General features: G+C 39.0%; 1 protein-coding gene across 5 annotated transcripts in view; it reads left to right on the top strand.

Annotated features, from left to right (window-relative positions):
- fam113 (family with sequence similarity 113) overlaps positions 1–23,641 on the top strand; it is an 89,531-nt gene that overhangs the window by 55,832 nt on the left and 10,058 nt on the right. For 2 of the 5 annotated variants that reach the window (XM_028801509.2, XM_028801510.2), the window contains exons 7-11: positions 2,705–2,803; positions 11,295–11,378; positions 12,574–12,648; positions 15,284–15,382; positions 18,061–18,156. In XM_028801509.2, coding sequence (XP_028657342.2) covers positions 2,705–2,803; positions 11,295–11,378; positions 12,574–12,648; positions 15,284–15,382; positions 18,061–18,156 — 453 coding nt within the window. The remainder of the gene's footprint in view (positions 1–2,704; positions 2,804–11,294; positions 11,379–12,573; positions 12,649–15,283; positions 15,383–18,060; positions 18,157–23,641) is intronic. The other 3 variants (XM_051928366.1, XM_051928365.1, XM_051928367.1) reach the window with 3 other exon arrangements.

The following is a 23,641-nucleotide window of genomic DNA, read 5'->3' as shown; positions in this document are numbered from 1 at the left end:
ATAACTGCATCGTTTTGACAACACTGTGTGCAGGTGCATTGTCATGGTGTAGAATGCAGCTTTGCATGTGATGTTTGTGTTCCTTTCCCAACTCCCCCTTTTCATTAAGTGTAATGTCACTTAAAACTTTTGTTCATAAAGTGTTTGTTCCCTGTGAACAGTGTGTGTCAGTGTTGGCATGGTGATTGGAGACCTGTGTCTCCTGTGCTGTTGTAGAATAAACACTAGAAACCTGCTCTATAAATTCAACATAATGTTATTTGGGAGATTGTTTTAACTAGACTGTTTGAATACCTAGAAGGATATTAGGCAACTGTAACTTACCGCTATTGACACATTTATGGGAATTTTTGGGTCCCACTCGTATGTTAAGATATTTGAATGACCTTGAAATAAACAATTGTATTGCTTCACTTTTTTTTCACATGAAATACTTAACTCTAAAATACATTCATTTCTATTAATACACAATCCATAAGTCGCACAATAACCAATTAAGGCAAATGGGTGCTCCAGATAGTTCAAGCGTAAGATATTTACAGTACATAGTACTATATACAGTATCAAACTACAACTGCAGCATTGGGACAGAAACTAATTTTACCTGTATCCACATCTCTATTATTAAAAAAAAAAAAAAAAAATCTTGCAAAAGAGACAATACGTGATCTTCTTGTAAGACAGTTTGATGTGCTGCGAGACAAGGCAGTGAGACAAAATGACAGCTGCTGTACAGGCTTTGAAATGAGCGACATGCAGCAGGACACGCAGCTGATCAGACTGCATCTCCTCAGCATGCGTTCAGCCCCCTACCCAAACACACACACACCCCTTGACAATGCGAGTGGCAGAGAAGCAAAGTGGCTGGAGCATAGCATGCCCAGCGGAGGGGGCTGGGTGAGTGAAGCAAGCAGGGGGCAAAGCCCCCTAGTTTTACATAAAAATAGGCCTAAGTTAAGTTCCCTAGTCTCTGCATTCCACAACTTTTGGAAAGGTCCTGTTGGGAATGTTTAACCAGTGTTATTTTAGTTTCCTTTTTTGTTTGACTTTCTGCCTACACCAATTTGCCATTGTCTTTCATATTTTATGCATGAAACTGCTTTGTGTTTTGGAATTTCTACTTCACCAAGCTTAATGAAAGCAGTCATTTTCTGTGAACTTCTTGGATGTGAATAAAAAAACATGAGCAGCTTTGCAGGGAGAAATGGTGATGTGAAAGTGCAAGAGTACAGGCTAATTTTCCTTATTTCATATTTTTTGTGCTGCAATCTCTGTGTTAACACTTGAATCTAGTTGACACCAACACTAACTAATAAATTTGAAAATGCTTTTGTTTTGGCATTCTGTTCTCACAGCTGGCAATTTGCACTACTGGAAACTAAATTTGGAGGTACCAGGAACATGCATGGCAGTGTGTTTAGTGAAAATCAGGTTTTTGAAAATATTGATATATAATTACTATGACATCAGGTGGTGCCTCTAGTTTTGTTGCAATTTCCTTTATATTAAAAAAAACTTAGGGACTACTTTTAATGTCTTGAGTGACTTACCACACATATCCAATAGTAAACACAATAGTACCCTTTTTTGAATCTCTGAAAAGTTTTAAATCATGTGCATTTTTAGATTTGTTAATGCATACAGTGAACACATTAACTCCTTTTATATAAAAAAAGGCTTCCCTTTGTACGTGTGTTTTCAGATGTAGTTGTGAAGCTCATATTACATCAAATCATTGCTAAAGTTTTGATCCTCTGGCTTTGAGGTGCTGTTTATTTCAAACACAGCTTGAATGACAAACTACTGAAGCATGTCCCAGTGCTCTGAATTTATAGATAATTGTTTTTATTCCTGCCGTTCATCTAAGTTAATTAAGCCATTTTGAATTTTTTTTTTTTTTTTTTAAACTTTTTTTTTATTTTTTTTACTGAGATTCCAGGAATTTGTTTTGGATTTAGTGACCTTTCAGCGATTTCATTTGTTTGGAGCGTATTTGTTAGTACCAGTTAGCAGCTAAACATTTTTGGTTATTGAAAGAGTGGAGTTCCAGTGGAACATGCAATCGCTTCAAATTTAAAAGCATGAATAGAGCTGTTGGAAATTGTACCAAACTAAATAAGGTACTGTAAAATGTGTTTTTTTTTTTTTTTGTTTTTTTTTTTGTAATACCTGAGGGGTACAAAATTGAAAGACTATAAAATAAAAAAGATCTAGAACATTTTACTTTCTGCCATGTGGCCTAAGGTACTAGCATAGAACTAAATAATGCAAGTTCAGACACTCTTCTGATCGGAATGAGAAATCTGAGCTTGAAGAACTGTGGCTCCAGTTACTTAAACCTGAAATTGGTTGAAATGTCAGTTAGTTATACAGAGCAGAAGTGATTTTTTTTGAAAGCCAAACTGCAGTGTTGGTTTAATTTAAAATGAACATGTTTAACTTCATTTGACCATATGGTGTGTTTGTGGGTTTGTTTTGTGTGTGTGGATTATAAATTGGTGCAAAGTATATGCCATTTATTTTCCAGACTTTGCTATATGGTGTTTATGTAAATTTTCTGTCTTTTATTTTGTATAAATTTACATATTTCATTGTGCTATTGCTTATTTTTTAAATATGATTTCTTTTTGCTCTATGAAATATTTATTCATTAATGCACAAAGGTTAATATTCAGATTGTCAAAGTGTAGGCTGTGTATTTCAGATCCTTGCAAGAATTCTAGTGATGTGATGGTGACTGTTACTCCTCTATCAGACATCAGAATTGTGTCTCATCCTACATCTGCAAAAAGCTCTTCCACAGGTAATTTCTGCTTCATTAATTCAAAATTCCTTCATTGTTGCCTTTGATCCTGTTATGAAGTGGTTTGGTGTTGCTCTAAAAATTTGCAGAAATTTGAAAACGAGTCCATGGCACAACTGTGGTAGTGTAATGTTATGAGAAATGTTTTCCAGAAACACATTAGGGCCTGTAATACCCCCTGAATAATGACTGAACAGCAATAGTGTTGTTGACACAGTTTATATACATTTGTATAAACACTTCCAGCTCAATAATGTACCATGTTAGAAAGCATATATAATCTGACACTGAGATTTTTTTTTCATGGCCTCAGTGGCCTGCATGGTCTCAAGATCTCGACCCTATTCAGCATCGTTGTGATGAGGTAGACTGCTATTCGCAGCTAAACAATGTTCAGCATCTAAGCATGCAAGCATTCCCCATAGTACATCTTTGTATAACACATCCATCATCTTTCATATTCCTTGCCCAGATGAATTTGTGTTCTTTGGGGTTGAAGTTCAATAAATGCGTTTACATAATCCTATAATTTAATTTTTGTCTTGCAGCAATCTGTAATGCTGCTGCCCCATGGATCCAGTGTCTGGTTTGCATGCAAGTGTTGTCTGTTTTGGTGGCTGAATATGGTTTGTGCTAGTTTTTGTTTGTGTGTGTGTGTATGGTGGGGTGGGCTGTTTTGTGTCTCCCCCACATTTTTGTACAGAAGCTTTCAGCAGGACAAGAAGTAATTTATTGATTAATCGCAAAAATCAGAAATCCAGATAAAGAAGATATGATCATAGACAACATTTCTAGATGAATCTATTTCATTGGGCTCTAGCTAGTGAGCATTTATGGTAGAAAGAGGGTATCTGTAAAGTATTCATTCTAAGAGGGGAAAGTACATCTAATCAAACAGTGTTAGACAGCCGTACTTGTGGTGAAAAGTAAATGACCGATGTAATATAGGGAGCAAAGAATATATCTCTGCATAAAACATGGTGGTGAGCTGGAAAAGCCAGTGAAAGTCTAGAAACATTTGAACATGACCTCACTTTATATACAACTGTAGCCTTTTGGGTTGTAAAATTGTACATGTAATGGTTTTACAGCAAAAATGTGTGGTAGCTTGGAGGTTGGTATTTACAAAAGATTTTCTTGTTTACTTTAAACTTGTATTTAAAAGCATTAAATTTCACACAGGTTTGCTCTAGTGATGGTGAGTCTTGTGTGTTGTGTTACCTTCCTGGTGCATAGGTAGAAGTCCTCATGTGAATAGATCCCTGGCCAAATCTGGGGTGGATCCAATTAGAGATTCATTTGTCCCCGGGGGAAAATTTGGCTTATCTATCTAAATGACATAAAATAGTTCAGTGTTGGCCACCTGTTTTGCAAAACCAATTTAAAGATTTTTTTGCTTTTCCTCTCTGGCTGGGCCACATGCTTAATCAGGTAAGCTTGAGCAGTTCACATGTGTTTAATATGTAATTCAAATCTTTGCTTAGGATAGGGGGTATAGATGGGGCTGGGTGATATGCAGTTAACACTAGAATTCCTGAAGCCCACCTTAAATCTCTTCGCTACTTTCTATCACCGTCTCTTGTTTTGTAAATGGGTCGATCAGCACAAGCAGTAAGCTGCCTGCTGTCCCAGCTCAAGCCAAGGCTCCTTATCTGCGTGTGATGTACCTGGAGGTAAATAATACAGTATGTCGTTATTTGGAATACATGCATTTCATGTGTGTTCCGTGTCTATAAAGATCTGGGTAAGTGTAGGATGAAAGGAAATGTGAGAAATGCAAATAATGCTGAACACATACCTAAATCTGGAACTTTTTCCATGTTATACTAATAATGATGGGAAGTGTATAATCTATATTACTAACCGAGAATGCTAAACCGGATGATGGACGCAGGCACATCCGGCCATGGGCCGTAGCTGCAAAAAGACGTACTGCGCAGGCGCAAAAAGAGTCCGCGAGAGTCGGAGAAAGGCGGACAAAAGAGGGCGACAAAGGCGGATGAGGGTCCGCGAGTGGCGGACAAGACCACAGAAAAAAGGAGTGAGCACATACAAAAAGGAGTCACACAAGCACCGAAAAAAGGAAAAGGCACATAAAACAGTAGTCAAACGCGGGCAAAGCACAAAACACATTGCACACGAAACTAAACACACAAAAAAAAAAACAGACGAGCGCACAACAGCAAGGCACGACCACACACCCCCCCCCCCCCCCCCCCTCCAACCCTACAGGCACGGGACGGGACACACACCAAGAGGGGGATTCAACAAGCCCATGGAAGACAAAAAAAAAAGAACACAAAACCACCCCACAGACCCTACAAGCAAGGGACGGGACACACACAAAGAGGGGATTCAAACAAGACACAGGAACACAAAAAGAAAGAAGACGCTCGCACAACAACAATCCCCCCCACACATCCATAAGAAGTGACACCCAAAGCCACATCTTCTAAAGTGAACGTCGACACCTTCACACTAGGCAGCATAGGTGTCAAGCCCATGGAACACAAAAAGAAAGAAGACGCTCGCGCAACAACAATCCTCCCCCCCCCCCCCCCCCCCCCCAATCAATAAGAAGTGACACCCAAAACCACATTTCTAAAGGAAACGTCCATATTAAACATACGTCATCTGAACACCTTCACACTAGGCAGCATGGGTGTGAGCATAGGTGGATCTCCTTACAATAAAGCACTATTAACCGTTCAACTGCAGAAAAGGCTACATATTAACAGTGAGTGCGATCCTCCTTATTGCTTATCCAATGCACGACGTAGACTGAAACGGACTTTTCGCAAAGCGGTGGCAAATCAATTAAAACTACAAAATAGCGCGTCACAAATAATGTGCATGCAACAACGCGGCAGTCAAACGCCACAAGCAAAACATGCCCGTCGCGGACATCAACGCCAGACACCTGCTAAATGCTTATGCCAGTTGGCTGATAACGCCTTCAATAATGAGTCCACTATTGAGGAAAATTCATTGGGATTAATGAATGTTATTTGCAATCATTGTCATTCACTTAACTTCCCAGAAGAAACAACTGGCAATACAAATAATGAATTTACACGTTGTTGTCAAAAGGGGAAAATTAGACTGCCTCCTTTACATATAATCACCACGGACCAAGTGTCATTGAAACAAAACCAGAATAAAGCACGGTCAGAAATTAAAGACAGAGTAGAAAGGAAAGTAAAACGTCATAAACAGGTTGAACAAGGGGGCCACGCACATGGACAGCAGGTTACAGATAATGAAGACCGGAATTCAAAAGCTTGAAAAACATGAGCTCGACTGACCACAGATACAAACTGAAACGAGAAAAACTACGGGGTCCGCAGTAGTCCACAATGCACCACGTAATGGTACGGACGAAGCTCTGTATTACCGGTGGGGGACTCCAGAATGACACGGGCAAACGCTCCGTATTAAACTTGCGTCATCCGGACACGTAGCTGCCCAGCGGGCACGGGTTCAAAACGCCGGGGGTAGGCGAGCGAAGCCCCCTTGTGTGTGAAGACTTTAGTCCAAATATGAAATAAACACGTGTGCTTTTATTCAAGAAGATAACCAAAGTGGGGGGAAAAAAGCACTTGATATACATGTGGCTGTCAATGAGCTAAAAACTTAAGCTCAAATGTCAATCGAGAGGGAGTTTACACATTCTTGAATGGTGCAGAAGTAAGAACTGGTGGCTTATAACCCAAAGGTCCCGGGTCCAAGACTTGGATGCCCTGCGTTTTGAGTAGTGAGCTGCTATTATTTCCACAATATAATAAAATATACAGTGGAACCTCGGTTTGCGAGTAACTTGGTTTACGAGTGTTTTGCAAGACGAGCAAAAATTTTTAATAAATTTTCACTTGATAAACGAGCGAGGTCTTGCAGTACAAGTAGTTTTTCTGCTGAGCGTCATGTGATCACAACTGAGCTGATGGTTGTTCTCTCTCTCTCTCTCTCTCTCTCTCTCTCTCTCTCTCTCTCTCTCTCTCTCTCTCTCTCTCTCTCTCTCTCTCTCTCTCTCTCTCTCTCTCTCTTACTGCGGGATTGTGGGCAATCATCTCCTATTCTCCGTCTGAGTCGGCGTGCCTCACTCATATAGTCAACGAGCGTATAGTGTTTACTACAGCATTAGCATTGTGACTGTGTGTGCGCGCATGTGTGTGTGTGCTTGCGTGTGCTCTGTGACGTGCGAGTCCCCGTCTTGCACCCTAAAACACGAGCTGAGTCTCAGTACTTTAGCAACACAAGCTTTATTCAGCTTGAAACAGCAACAGCGCGGTTATTTATACACAGACACAGCAGTCAGGCAGGGCCCTGCACATTTATAATGTTCCTTGTATCACCCATTGACGGCAGGCGCTTATAGCATGTCCACGATCTTTTCAGATTTGCTTTTACGGAGAACTGCGATTGCTTTGGGACGCTTTTCCGCATGTCGTCCCGTTGGGTGCAATCCCACAAGAGTTTAGAAACTCACTCACACCAGCCATGATTCTTTTCAAAGGTAAAGTGCACGTTAATTTGTTTTATGTATTTTTACTTTAAATTTTGTATTAATCATTTTTATATGAATAGTTTTGGGTTGTGGAACAAATCATCTGAGTTTCCATTATTTCTTATGGGGAAATTCACTTTGATATAAGAGTGCTTTGGACTACGAGCACGTTTCCGGAACGAATTATGCTCGCAAACCGAGGTTCCACTGTACATTGATTTGAGTCAAACACTCAAATTTTGGCTACTTGTAGAAGTTAGCACTTGTTTTTTTTATTATTCAGTTTTATTCTCTCAGTGACATTCACATGGTACAACGAACTTGCCTCTCCCTCTCTGAGTTGATGGCATTTATCTCCATTCTTAACACGAGCAACGCTGTGGCTGATGCCTGCTCAGAACTATGTTGTAGCGACAAATAAAGATACCATGTCCAGTGACCGCTATCAGAATGGACAAAAGCAGCACCGTAACGGACCGCTTCTTCACAGTGTTTTCGCCAGCTAATAGACTGCTGCACGGCAACGCAACTCTGCTTGGCACCATAAGTAAAATGGGACTTCCACCTGCAGCTATAGTCACTTCAGTACATGAGCAATTAACCACGCTAGTGTTAGTGTTTCAATAATTAATTTTATTTTCATTTAATTAGCATACACTGATTATATCTGAAGTTTTTTTATAAAGAGTTTACTTGACTGATGGTTAGAGGTCACAGGTCTTTCCAGTTGACATGGTCTGAGTTGTTGATGTAATGAGATTGGTGATTGGAAGAAGGTAAATGCCAAAAATCTTCATATAGTACTAGAGCAGAGTAGAGATCCACAAGATTGATCTTGAGACTTTAAGAATCGATATTGAATCATTTAAATGAAAAATGATCCTAGTTATATGTACTGTTTTATTTAAATTTTCCTGAATGGACGAATTATGTACATAGTTAAAAAAAAATTGAATTTGTATGCTATTTTTGTCAAAATATAAAAATAAAAATTTTAACTTTGTACTAGAGCTCCTGCCTAAAATTCACACTCTACCTTCTTCCAGAAGTGGCCTTTGTACTGGGGCCAGTGATGGTTGAAGCTCCAACAAATGCATAAGCGGAGTGTGCCTGGTGTGGTATAGTTAGTAAAGTCCTTGGCAGTGTGCGTTTTTTAAATAAAAGGAGTGATCAATGTAGGGTTGCGATAGAGTAGCTCCAGAGTGTAAATGGAGTAATTGACTAATTGCACATTCATGTGCAGACGTGTGTGCTTCATTCTGTTGCCCTTTTAGCCCTCTGGGGTCTGTTATAAGTGCCAGCTTGCCTGCATTCCTAATTATATAAAAAGTGTCTAAAACAGGAAATGGGGAGGTTGGCTCGGAAGAAACCAAAGGAGAATAGATTAAACTGAAAGTGAAAGTAAACCAGGACAGGAATGTGGTGGACCCCATGTTGATGCAGAGTGGAAGTCCATGGACATGTATGAGCTCCAATGGGAGCGTTTTGCCAGCACTCAAAGAGAGGGCTTAGATCCCACCAGTGAGCAGGAGTTACCTACCACTCCAGCCATCTCCTGACTGAATGCCTGGGGTGGTTATGGGAAGCTGGAACATGGCTTGATGTTGCACCCCACAGACGGCAGGTATGGGCAGCGGGGCTCAAGTACAAATCTGAGATGACCAACATCTCCTCGTGCTGCAGATACCCCTCAACTGTAATTGACAATTCAAGAAAGAATCTGCACTGTTTGCACATGGTTTATTAAAGCATCGAAGGACGTTTGAACCAAGTCTTATCTGTGAGTCCTCATTGTCCAGTCTATCTCGGTTATGACGATTGATGGTTCTGGGTACAGGAATGTTATGGTAGCTGCAGGCAGCTTTGACAGTCATAAGTGGTAAGGTTGGATGGACTGGCAGTGGGGAACAAAGATGGAAAGAAAATAAGAGGATTTTGTGACTGACTCTCAAAGGATCCCACATTCCCAAGCCAGAAGGATTATTAGAAGAAGGGAGTTTTAATGCACTATTATTCCTGAATTTTGTGTGTGTTAAGGTTCTTGTTCTGTTAGCATCCTGTATTTTAAAGGAGGCTTGAGTTTTTTAGTATGGGATTTTAACAGTGCTTTTTATAGCGTTTTAAATGCTGTTGCGAGAAGGCCTTATCATGGACTTCGGCCATCAGTTGCACTGCACGGCCTGGCCTTCCAGTTAGGACAAACTGTCGTCATCACTATCAAATAGCACTTTTTTTTAGTAAGAGCATCTAAAGGTATTTACAACCAAATAGCACTCCACAATTTAACAATCTCTAGACTATCTGTCTACTCTGAAGTAATTCTCATTTCTTGAGTAGTTTAATCTGTGCTAAGTCCTTTTCTTGATCTCTTAAAACACACAGACTAATTGGAGAACAAAGCAGATCTATATACATGCTCATTTTTCTTGACACTTTGGCTTCTGGTTGCCAACTATGTCAACCTTTATCGTGATGAACTGTTTTTTTGGCAGTAGATCAGAAATGGCCTGTTTTTGACCATCCATGTATAACTTGCTAAACATTAGTCAGGTTTACGGTTAAAATATGCTCATGCTAACTGCTCTTCCTAGCTTTCCTCTATGCTGTTATAGCAAGTTAAAATTGTGTTTGGCGGCTAGTTTTAATGCATGTATGTGTGCACGTAACAGAAATGTTAAGTCTCCTTTAGCTTAGAGAGATGAACATGAAAGGACTGAAATATTACACACAACTTCCACTAGAATATGTCTGCACTGTGGAAGTCTCAAGTATGTGAAGATGAAAGATACTGACTGCAACATATGCCCAGAAATAAGTCTGCTGCGATAGAGCTAAAGCAGACTTGTTTGTAGCTACAAGTGGGGTAAGACATTCAGAATTACATCACATAGCAAATAACCCTGATTCTAACTTCAAGTAAAAAACTGCTTTCTTTTCACATCTGTATACTTTTTGATTGTTCCTTCAAAGTATTACAATGCTAAGAAGTATTAACCACCAATATATTTTACTAGTAATTTATTTTTATATGTCTACAAGAAACAAGGATTGATATTTTAGAAATGCAAAAAAGGATCAATTTAAGAGAAATGCTGAATATTTTAGAAAAAAGGATGTAAAATGGAAGGTGAGCAGGCAGAGATGACACACATGCATCTGTTATTTTACATTAAAGTTTGTGGCATATTTTCATTTATACAGGGTGGTCCAGATCTAATTATGCAATTACTAGTCATTTAGCCCGTTACAATAACAGGCGCTAGAACAGTAGTGCATAAACATTAGCAGGATCAGTCTATATTAAATGGCAAAGGACTTTGACCTCATTCTTTTTGTCGGTCGTATTTTTCTTTCTTTCAGCCTTTCTTTTGTTGATGTTTACTTGCTGAGCTGACCGTTCTTCGTGGGCTGCCGCCGTGTATTGTGTGTCTTTAATCTTCTGTGACAGTAATACTGTCTTATACGGCTCTATTCAATAAGGGCGCGCACAAAAAGGCGAGCTTCAAAAGGGTGACCTCAATTGAGCGCGGCGAATAAAGGCGTTCGTAGATAATTTAGTTCAAATGGCTCTGGAATATGTGAAGAGCAACAATGGTGCAGATCTTTATTTACGCGCTTAAACTTCTTTAAGAATAATCACTTTTAAAGGTAACTGATTATAGAACGCCATACTGCCTTGCTTGTACTTACTGCATGAAGCCTGCATACAAATGCAAAGACTTCAATAAAGTCTGTGCTTTGTGCAACCAAAATGTATATATACACTTGTGATGACGCTTTGGTATTCTCCAAGTCCGTAGGTGACAGTGTTTGGTCAATGTTGCATACCTCTAAGAATTTCACAGCAGAGAACGTGAGATTCTGCTGTTGTTAGTGTTGTGCCTACGTATTATTTCAGCCCTTTGTTCATCCATCCATCTCTCTCTCTCTTGAAACAGATGTCAAAATGTGAAAATCCTAAGTTTTGATGTTTCTGTTTACTTGTAGATTTCAGCTGCAGAATAAATGTGCAAGTTGGTTCATCTGAGCAGACTTCTACAGATTCTGTGGTAAAGCAATCTCGTAAGCAAGGTACATTCTGTCTTTTTTGTAGTATATTCGGAAATTATTTCTACTACTTAGTGTAACTTGCTTCACTAACTACATTTCTAGGTTGCTTGGTAATATCTTGGATGTTTATACTTTTTCGCTGGTTCATTGTTTGCATTTATGCTTCCAATCATTTTGTGTGAAAGCTTATTTCTTTAGTATAAATTTTGTTTCTGCATAACCTCGCATTAAACCTTTTTCTACCCCTTAGGCTGTTGGACTAGTTTCTGTGCTAATTATCATTAATTAGAAACATTAAAAAGTGAACAAATTGGTGTGTGTGTTTGGGCCTTGTTAACAAAAAACATAATTGTGTGATTCAGGAGAGTTATGTTCGGAAACTTTTTTTTTTTTTTTTTTTGTTGTGCTTAATAAAATGTAACCATAGGCTAATTGTGCAGCCTGTGGACAGTGAACATCACATAACTGAGTCTGAAGTGACTTAGGAAGTGAACACAGTAAATTGCCTTGGTAAATCCTGTCTTTCTCCCATTAAGATAATATGCCAAGTTCCTTGGGTGCTCCAGTCTGACTTCTAGCTTTTACGTGGTAACCTTCAGGCCTAGACTTATTTGATGCCATTTTTGCAATATATGTGACCAGTTGATGCCGGTGTGGTATAAATACCTAGAACCTTAAACCATTATGTCCTAGTGCCCTGTTTAGATGACAGCTTCTTTAATTGAAAAAAAAAAAAAACCTGTCCTTGCTACTTTAATAATTTGTGTAATTTACCTTTTTTGCTTTGGGGGGGGGGGGGGGAAGGAACGTAATTGGTTAATTTAGTAAAGTTATCTGAATTTGACCATGGCATGAGTCCATCTAGATTAAATGACATTTACATTCAAGTGAACCTAATAATAAGGTAATAGCTTAAACATTAATTTCTTTTGAAAAACGTTTGCCTGCCTGCTCTACTTGCATTGTACCGTGACACATTATTTAACATGGAATTTTTCTAAACACACCATAGTAGTCTAGGATTTAGGTGTAATGCAAGTATTTTGTTAGCTTGGACACATGGGTTTTTTACTTCATTTCTTAAAGCTTTATTGACTCTATAGATGGTTTTTGTTTTCAGTACAATTAAAGCATGCTTTATTTGCTTAATTTAGTTATATACTAGAATACTCAAGTTTAAAAAAATGTTTGTTTTTTTTAATTGATTTAATTACAGGTAAAAAGCAAAGAAAACAGAAGGAAAATCTGTGGCACAGTTCTACAAGGCAAAGAAGGCAGTTTAAAAATTTAGGTAAGCTTAATCCACCTTATCCAGGCCAGAAAGGGGGGTTGGGGTTGTGGGGTGAGTTTTCCACATGGTATCAACCATAGTCAGAACAGGACAAGCCAATTCCTTTTACAGTGCTCAGTGTTCATGTCAGTCATGGGTTTTAACTTTTTTTTTTCTCTCTCTCTTCGCCACCCCAAACCCCATAGATCTTAAGGCCTGAATTATATTTCCTACTAGATAATTTTGTTCCACAGGTATTGATCAGCCTTGTGCCTCTTGTAAAATGGTGAGAGGTTACAGTATGTACCACCAGGGAGTTCTGTTTTGTTGCTGCTTTGTTAGATGATTGTCTTAGTGATGCCTCAGCAAACATACAGTAGTTTCTTCTTTTACTACAGTTCATAATTACCTGTTTCTGGCATTTATTTCATATTTTTGTGTTAACATGTAATATCTGTTTTCATTTCTTTTGATTTGGAGAAGGATGTTGTGGTTTACCTGGAGTACCTTACCAGTTTTAGTCCAGATGTAGTACTCTAATAGGTGTTGTCTAACATAGTGGTTTGAAGCATCTACAATATAGGCATAGAAGCTTAGAGTGCAATATGTTACAGTATACGTGTTTTGTGTGTGTATGTATGTATGCATGTTATGTATATAATGTATTGCTTCTTTTAAAAAAACAAACCCTCCTCAAGTAACATTCTAAAACCCTGTTTTCACTTTGTCATTCTGGGGGAATAAGAATTCAGACCCTTTTACTGAGTATTTAATTGAAGCTATAGTAACATGAAGCTCTGTATCGAGATTTGAAACTTCAAAAATGTACTTTATATAAAACGCCTTTTAATATTTTAAATAGAAATATTTTCTTATTTATTTGTGGCAGTCCTAGTTGAAATATTGTTTGTACACAGAAAAAGCTCTGCACGAAGATCAAACACCTAAGGAAACCTGACTGATACATGAATGCTAAAATGAGTGCTAAATTGTTTTGATTGGCCTAGTTTCTTTGGCAAAAAAACAGTTGCAAGATTTTCCAATTGTACATACTCTTCCCATCTTGTGGGTAGGGAAGAGGAATTCCAGTCACCTACATATTTACTTCTAGGGATGCACCGATACCACTTTTTTGGAAAACGAGTACGAGTACTTGCATTTCAGTACTCGCTGATACCGAGTACTTAATAAAAACATGATTTAAATTTACAGGTAACAGGCAGCCAGTTGGAGCATGTGCGCGACACACGGAGACTTGGGAGCCCTGCGTCATTCATGGCTTTAATCATGTTTTTGGCATTGTCACGAAGCACAACATGTACTGATGTTTTAGGTATACCCCATGTCTGGAGCATTTCCTCAAAAACATGCGCTATAGCCTGGCTGGTGTGCGAGCCGTGGAATTGTTTCACATGTAATATGGCTCGTTGCGGCGTGAAACTCTCGTCTATCCACTGGGAGGTTAGGCTAATTAGCGACACGGGGCTAACACTGCTTGTCCAAATATCCGTGGTGAAACTAAACGCAGAGGAGGCTTGCAGTAGGCTGTGGATATGTTTTTTCACGGAGTCGTGTAGTTTAGGCAGCTCCGTGTCAGTCATGTAGCGGCGGCTTGGGACATCATATCTGGGCTCCAGAACATGGAGGAGACGCAGGAATCCCACATTTTCTACCTCCGAGAGTGGCTGGTCACTCAATGCAATGTACTCGATAATTGCCTGTGTTATTTTCACAGCACGTGGATTGTCTCTGGACATTTTCTCTCGTCTTGCAAGAGTTTGCTGCAGCGTGGGTTGTGTTGGTTTAGAAGCGTGGGTAAACTCTTTGTACTCGTTGTCGTGTTGGGATTTTAGGTGCTTGATTAAATTACTTGTGTTAAATGCGCTACCCTTTTGAGCCTCCTCTGGACAATTTCGCTGAGCACAATTTGCAGTCCGCCTTTGTTTTGTCGTCTTCATTCACTTTGAAATAGTTCCACACGGCTGACATGTCTCGCCTCGCCTTCTCCCCGCTCTGAGCTGCAGCCGGGGCCTGGGGGCGGGCACTCGGCGCCTGTGATTAACCCCTTACACGCCGCTCAAACATAGACATTTCTCAGACCGTGGTATCGGTCCCCGGTATCGGTGGACTTTTAACGAGTACGAGTACTTTAGAAAATGTGGTATCGAGGCCGATACCAGATACCCGTTTCGGTATCGGTGCATCCCTATTTACTTCATACTACCTTCCAGTTTTGCAGCTTTTATTTCCTTGGGAGGATGCTCTGGCTGTCTCACTCAGTCCAAAGACATGCAGGTTAGGTTAATTGGCCTATGTGTGTGTTCATCCTGTGATGGACTGCTGCCTTGTCCAGATGTTCCTTCCTTGTGACAATTGGTTGCTGGCGTAGGCTTCATCTGTTCTTAAAACCTGCCTTGAATAAGATGGCTAAGAAAATGGATAGGTTTTTTTCCCCCTAAACTTGTAGTTGCTTATTTTGTGTATGAATGATGAATTACTATATGATCACAATTGTCATTAGGTAAACTTTAATTAAACTAAAGTTAAAGAGAAACCCTACTGGATCAAATTGTGGCTGCTTGTCAATCTTTTTTTTTGCCCTGGTCGTGTGCATTTTGTTTTTGTTTTTGTTTTGTTTTTTTTCCCCCATGTTCAGGTCAGTGTAGTAATGGAAATATGGGATTTGAGCCTCCTTATTTTCATCATGGATGTTTCCCAGTCCAGGGTCCAGAAATGCATCATGCGCCATGTAATGGTAAGGAATTTCTAGGAATGCTCATCTCTGCTCTGCCTTACTCTTTGTGTAACCTGGCATAACATATTTGTTTATATAGTTTGATCTTCATTATTTAAAACTTGAAATATTCTTGTCCTCCAGGGTAGATTCAGGACTTTTTTCTCTCACCACCACACAATAACATACCACCCCCCCAACCCCAACCAAAGTCATATTCTATGTAATTCACCGGTCCTATAAGTCTCCATAAAGTCAATTTGGTAACAGTTATGAAGAATAGAACTGCATTTGTTTATCTGGTAAGCTGTAGTTGGTGGTTTATTTTTTTTTTTGAGTAATTATATAATCCTTGTGAATTGGAGAAAAAGTAAACTCTCTCTTATAAGGCACAAGAAAGCACATCCCTCTTTTGTACAAAAGATTTTTAATTACAGACATTAGATATTTTGGTTTAGATATTACTATACTACAAGGAGTTTTACTTAAAGTAGAGTTTCATTACTACTAGGAGTTTTTAGTTTTGATGATGATCTGAGAAGTATTTAAGGTTTCACCTGTGTTTTAATCAAATGGTTTTAAAGGAACTGTATTGAATAGTTTCTTATACAACTTGCATAGTTATTTACTATTTACACTTTGTCCTGTTTCTTCAGTAAATTCCATTCATTGTGGCATATTTGCACAATAACCTTTCACCATGTTGGCATTGTGTGTAGTAGAATCCTTGACTGCAAGTGAACTTTAAGAAATAATGACAAAAGTTTACACAAATTTAATCCTGTGCATTTTACTAGTTCAATTTTACAGTAAATAGTGTTATTAAAGGTATGAAGATCGACCAGCTTTTTTCTTTTAAGTAATTAAAGCTCATTCTTGAATGATGATTTAAAATTATCAAAATACTAGTCTCCTTGACACTCCTCCTGTGTCCTAGTCCTTTTACTCACAGCCTAAATAACTCTTAACAGTTTCACAAATGCTGCCTCAAGCTAAAGTCGTGCCTCTTTTATGGTTTGTGTTCACTACATCACTGGCTGTAGGTGATCAGTTTCCAAAGATAGCCCTCCTGTTTCAGACTGACTCTTATGCACTTGAGCACGCTTTCACATACACTGGAGGATTGAGTTATGGCTAAACAGAACTGCTTACTCAATCCGGAGAGTCACCCTAAGACCAAGAGCACCTGGTAATGGGCATATCAAACACCGGATTGATGCTTCCAGATTAAGGTTATTTATTGTCCATTTGTAATTATTTTGCCAGCACTAAATGTACAATAATGCATGAGTGAGTGTGTACCTTTCTCTGCTGCATGTTTTTGTGCCCCGTCTTGTTTGCCCGAGGTTCTACATCTTAAAAAAAATAAATAAATAAATAAATTGTAACACAATGAGGGTTATAGCAGGGATTCAGGGCAGTTGGTTCCGGTCTATAGTTATAGAGAAGCTATTTTTTATACATACAAGCTGTGATATAGTCAGCTAGAAAAGAACAATCATGACATAGGGATGTGCTCATTGATTTCATAAGAAAGCTCACATGAGCTGAGAAAATGTTTAACTGGATATATGGAACGCCTTTTAATGTTTCATTGCTTTGGGATACTCTCTAAAATGACGACAAGCTATAATGCAAACATTTTAAGTACAAAATGTAGGAGATTCAGGCAGTAAAGAGCAAGCTTTCTTCTTTGAAAATTAAAGTTCTCCATTTTTGTGAATGTGATGAATGTCAGCAGGTACTTTATGTCCTGCCTTTCATTAATGGCGGCATGGTAGAGAATGATTGTTGCTGCATGATATGTTAAGGGTTTTGAATCCAACCACATTCTTCCAGTGTCCACATTGGTAATCAGAGGGCAGCCCGATTTCCTCAGACGCTCCACTGATGTGCATGTTTTGTTGTGTTGGTGCTCAAATCCAAACACTAGGTCAGCTTGAAAGTTTAAGGATGACATGTGACAGGCTGACACATCCATGAGCTGTTCAGTGTAGTGGAATTCCTGGTATTTTGCAAGTTTAGAGCATTCAGTTTTCATTGCACGTTTTGTTTTAAAATTACACAACCCGTGATGGTAAAGTCTCCTTGTGAAATGTAATGTTAATAAGGGAAATAATTTTTTTTTTTTTTTTTGCCCAACCACAGTTATTTCTAAGCAATTTTAATTGGCATGCCAAATTGCAAAATGTTACTAAATTGCCTGGCATTAACATTACAGTATAGGCTTCTTTCAAACATCAGTATTGATGTTGCATGTAATTTATTGTATTCGATCTAAGATACACTGTAACCAAACCCAAAAATGCTTCAATTACGAAGGGAGTTCCAAAGGTCTGTTCACTTTATCGTTCTTGTCAAAATTTGCTTAAACTTATATGTATAAACTTCCTGGGATATTAAATCCATCTAAGAGTTGTAAAAACCATGATTGAGGTAAACACCTAGTATGCTCCTTAAATTTTACCATGTTGCAGAAAATATCAAGTTGTGCAGTGTCATTTTCTTAAACAACTCAATTCAGGTAATGTACTCTACATCTGTGAGCCAGATTACATTTCTTTGACTAGAAAATAATGGCAATATACTATACAAAAAACTTTGGCTATTTTGTTAATTCATGGCTCCCCAAGATGCTAACTTGTAAGTCTTTGAACAGTTAAAGTATTCATTGATGTGCTTTTTGTACTTGTGTCTAGGACCTTCATGGATGGATATCGGTCATCCCCCTAATCGGTATTTTAATAACTGTACAATGGGCATGATGCAAGGAATGCATACCTTCCAAAATATTGGTAAAGACATTACGGCATGAATATCTTTTGCATGGTGAATGACATTGCCTGCATGTGTTGTCCTGACACCACTAAAAGCTGACTTTTATTGCTAGTTCACCTCTTTAGTTTGTACTTGAGAATGGGAATTTGTTTGGATTACTGTACTGTTTTTGTGTTTGGTATCTGTCAAGTTTGTCATCACTAGTACAAGTCCATTTAATGTGTATTCCATGTGTACTTCCATCTTCTGCTATCCTTCAAAGTATTAAACATCTCTGAAAGATATTGATTGGTAGCAAGCAAACTAATTATTCTTGGATACTAAAATATTATATGTTGTCTTAACACTAAATAAGACTGATGGACTGGCCTTTCCTTTTTAGCTCTCTTGCTATCTGTGATTTTTAAAATACTGACATGTTTTTACACATTCCTGCTCTGCAGCATTTTTTGGCCTTGCATTTGGTTGCTCCTTATAATCTTTTCTACTTGACCATCCATTAAGCTGTTTATCTAACTTCTGATATTGGAGGGATTTCTGTTCTGTTAGATCATTTTTGAAAATGTTCCAAAACTAGATAATATAAATCAAGGGATGTTATAAAATTCTGTGCATAAATCTGTTCAGATTAGAGCAATTAAAGTACATCCCAGTACTAAGTAAAGTTTTTCTATATTGACCTTAGCATCTTGGCCTATTCACTAAACCATGGGTAAAGTTGAACAAGATAGTTTTCTTATGTATTTCATCATGCAGTTCATGCTACATTAATGCTGCTAAATCAAATTATATTAAAGCATTTGAAAATACTGAATGCTATGGGGAAAGGTGCTGTATGTTTTAAATACAGAGACGTGAATAAGGCACACTCAATCAATCATGCATCAACATTATTGAAGCAGATATCTTGATGTAATTAAGACAGTTTAGATGTAATCTTATGGCAGCTTACATAATGGCGAATAACTTTATATAAATAAATAAATTATACAGTCATAGCCGAAATTATCGGCACCCCTGGAATTTTCCCAGAAAATGCACCATTTCTCCCAGAAAATTGTTGCAATTACAAATGTTTTGGTATACACGTTTATTTCCTTATGTGCATTGTAACAACACAAAAAAACAGAAAAAAAGACAAATCTGACATTTCACACAAAACTCAAAAACCGGGCTGAACAAAATTATTGGCACCCTCAACTTAATATTTGGTTGCACGCCCTTTGGAAAAAATAACTGATATCAAGCGCTTCCTATAACCGTCAACAAGCTTGTTACACCTCTCAACTGGAATTTCTGACCACTCTTCTTTTGCAAACTGCTCAAGGTCTCTCAGATTTGAAGGGCGCCTTCTCCCAACAGCAATTTTGAGATCTCTCCGTAAGTGTTCAATCGGATTTAGATCTGGACTCATTGCTGGCCACTTCAGAACTCTCCAGCGCTTTTGTCTTCAACCATTTCTGAGTGCTTTTAGAGGTATGTTTGAGGTCATTGTCCTGCTGGAACACCCATGACCTCTGACGCAGACCCAGCTTTCTGACACTGGGCCCTACATTGCGCCCCAATATCTTTTGGTAGTCTTCAGATTTCATGATGCCTTGCACACAGTCAAGGCATCCAGTGTCAGAGGCAGCAAAACATCCCTGAAACATTTTAGAACCTCCACCATGTTTGACTGTAGGTACTGTGTTCTTTTCTTCATAGGCCTCTTTCCATTTTCTGTAAACAGTAGAATGATGAGCTTTACCAAATAGCTCTACCTTGGTCTCATCTGTTCATAAGACGTTCGCCCAGAAGGATTTTGGCAAATTCTAGTCTGGCTTTTTTATGTTTCTGTGTCACCAGTGGGGTCCTAATGCTCTCCTGCCATAGCGTTTCATTTCGTTCAGATGTCAACGGATAGTTCGAGCTGACACTGCTGCACCCTGAGTCTGCAGAACAGATTGAATATGTTTTGAAGTTGATCAGGGTTGTTTATCCACCATTCGGACTATCCTTCCTTGCAGTCTTTTATCAATTTTTATCTTCCGTCCACGTCCAGGGAGATTAGCTACAGTGCCATGTGTTGTGAACCTCTTGATTATGTTGCACCCAGTGGACAAAGGAACATGAAGATCTCTGGAGATGGACTTGTAGCCTTGAGATTGTTGATATTTTTCCACAATTTTTGTTCTCATGTCCTCAGACAATTCTCTGCTGTTCTTTCTGTTCTTCATGCTTAGTGTGGCACACTCAGACACACAACAGAAATGTTGTGTCAACTTTTCTCCATTTTAACTGGCTTCAGGTGTGGTTGCTATATTGCCAGCACCTGTTTCTTGCCACAGGCGAGTTCAAACAAGCATCATATGCTTGAAATAAAACTATTTAACCAATAATTTTGTCCGGCCCATTTTTGGAGTTCTGTGTGACATGATGTCAGATTTGGCTTTTTTTCTGTTTTTTTGTGTTGTTCCAATGCACATAAAGGAAATAAACGTGTATACCAAAACATTTGTAATTGCAACAATTTTCTGGGAGAAATGGTGCATTTTCTGGGAAAATTCCAGGGGTGCCGATAATTTCGGCCATGACTGTACATATAATATATCTATTGCTTATATTCTATGTAAAGCGCTTTGGCCAACTTTCAGTTGTTTTAAATGAGCTATATAAATGTTAAATATTGCAGGCATTATGGCTTGATGATTCATACTTCACCTGTCCTTTACTCCTTGGAGTACATGCGTTTTTATAAATATACATTTGAAGATGGAGGGTGGGTTCTGATTTGAGCTTGATACATATATTCAGTATATCAATAGAATAGTGGTTAGGGGCTGTCCCCCTTGGAGTTCCAGTTATGCTAATAAATTACTGAGCATGAGGCATTTGAAAACTACCATTTACTTACAGTACCAAAGTTAAATAAATGCTGGTAGCATACATTTTAAAAAATAGGGTTGCACGTTATACTGTTGCTGAAAAAGTATATTAAACCCAAACAGCCACATTGCCAAGTGTCAGTCTGCCTCTCTAACTGTAGTTTCAAGAGGGATATATACTGCTGAAAAAAATTCAAAGGAACACTTTTTAATCAGAGTATAGTATGAAGTCAGTGAAACTTCTGGGATGTTGATCTGATCAGTTAAGTAGCAGAGGGGGTTGTTAATCAGTTTCAGCTGCTGTGGTGTTAATGAAATTAAAACAGGTGTGCTAGAGGGGCAACAATGAAACGGGAATGGTTTCACAGGTGGAGGCCACTGACATTTTTCCCCTCCTCATCTTTTCTGACTGTTTTTCACTAGTTTTGCATTTGGCTATGGTCAGGAGGTGATACCTGGACCCTACAGAGGTTGCACAGGTAGCCCAACTTCTTCAGGATGGCACATCAATATGTGCCATTGACAGAAGGTTTGCTGTGTCTCCCAGCACAGTCTCCTGGGCATAGAGGAGGTTCCAGGAGACGAGCAGTTACTCTTGGAGAGCTGGACAGAGCCATATAATGTCCTTAACCCATCAGCAGGACTGGTATCTGCTCCTTTGGGCAAGGAGGACAAGGATGAGCACTGCCAGAGCCCTGTAAAATGACCTCCAGCAGGCACTGGTGTGAATGGCTCTGACCAAACAGACTACTTGAGGGTGGCCTTTGGGCCTGATGTCCTCTAGTGGGCCCTGTGCTTATTGCCCAGCACTGTGGAGTTCGATTGGCATTTTCCATAGAATACCAGAATTGGGAGGTCCACCACTGGCGCTCTGTGCTTTTCACGGATGAGAGCAGGTTCACCCTGAGCACATGCGACAAACGTGAAAGGGTCTGGAGAAGCGGTGGAGAACGTTATGCTGCCAATTCACCATGACTGGTTTGGTGGTGGGTCAGTGATGGTCTAGGGAGGCATATCCATGGAGGGACGCACAGACCTCTACAGGCTAGACAACTGCACCTTGACTGCCATTAGGAATCGGGATGAAATCCTTGGACCCATTGCCAGACTCTATGCTGGTGCAGTGGGTCCTGGGTTCCTCCAGGTACACAACAATGCCCGGCCTTATGTGGCAAGAGTAAGCAGGCAGTTCCTGAAGGATGAAGGAATTGATACCACTGACTGGCCCCCACGCTCGCATGACCTACATCCAATAGAATATTAAATCCATGAAACATTGTTTCTGTCCATCCAATGCTGCCAGGTTGCACCTCAGACTGTTCAGGAGCTCAGTGATGTCCTGGTCCAGATCTGGGAGAAGGTCCCCCAGGACACCATCCGTCATCTCATTAGGAGCATGACCCGACATTGTCAAGGGGTGCATACACGCATGTAGGGGCCATACAATCTGAATACGATTGAGTTGCTGCAATAATATTTCAGCAAAATGAACTAGCCTGCTGCATCATTTTTACACTTTGATTTTTGGGATGTCTTTGAATTCAGCCTTTTGTAGGTTGATACTTTTCATTTCCATCAAACGATGTGGCATCCTTTTGTACCTAACGCATTACCCAGTCCATATCAGTAGAGATATCCAGCATGACTTTTTCCCCATTGAGATCTGATGTGCTTTCAAAGTGTTCCTTAAATTTTTTTAGCAGTTTATATTGAATACCTTTCTTACTTGGGTCAGTTGTGAGAATTTACTAGGTACTGTGGTTGTGAGCATAGTCAAGTACTTAATGTGTCTTCTTTGAGCTTTGCCGAAATTTGCTCTTTTCACTTTACTTCTGCCGACGGCCTTCATTTGCATAAACCAACATGTCCCATTTCTCCATGCAGTTTCTGTCAGCACTGTGGCAAAGCCAGGGATAGGCGGTGCATTAGAATGTCACACTTGCTAACATATTATAACAGAAAATTTCACTCCGATCAGTTAAAGCATTTTTGAGAGGTAGGGGTATTTAATTTATCTATTGTGGGCGATATTTGTTTTTTTTTTTTTTTTTTTTTTAACCCTGAATATTGATGTCCTTTCATAGTGGATGCTTACTGCCTTAGATGTATGTACATTGCTGCTGATTTTCAGCTTTTAGCTAAACAGGAGATGGTGTTTTTGTTGGTGGGTGAGTCTTTCAACTTTGCAATGTATGCATAGATTGTGCTGTAAATTGTAGAACTGTATTCTAGTGACATGAGATTTTGTTTGTTTATTTTAAAGCATGCCATGTGTAAGGGGGGGGGGGCATGTGACACTTGGAAATAACTTACAAATCAATCAATTGGACTTATAATTTTGGTTAGTTTGGTTTATATTTTGTATTTGACTTTATGTAATAAATGATTGCTTTAATAGTTGATCTTAAAACTGTTTAAAGGTATTATATGATTTGCATCTAGGTTTGTGCATGTTAATTTTTTTTGGTACTATAGTTAGTAGGCTATGAATGACCAGCAGTGAGCAGAACACTAATGACACTGCTGATTTTACTTTTTATTTTGTCGAGGAATAATGCAGAAATAGGATAACATGTTCAAGACTTTATCACGTTCTCATAATCTGCTTATTCCATTTCATGCGGATAGTGTAATCTAG

Source organism: Erpetoichthys calabaricus, chromosome 5 (assembly GCF_900747795.2).
Source record: "Erpetoichthys calabaricus chromosome 5, fErpCal1.3, whole genome shotgun sequence".
Lineage (NCBI taxonomy): Eukaryota > Metazoa > Chordata > Cladistia > Polypteriformes > Polypteridae > Erpetoichthys > Erpetoichthys calabaricus.
The sequence above is the reverse complement of the archived record's forward strand: the minus strand, read 5'-3'. Positions and strand labels throughout refer to the sequence as shown.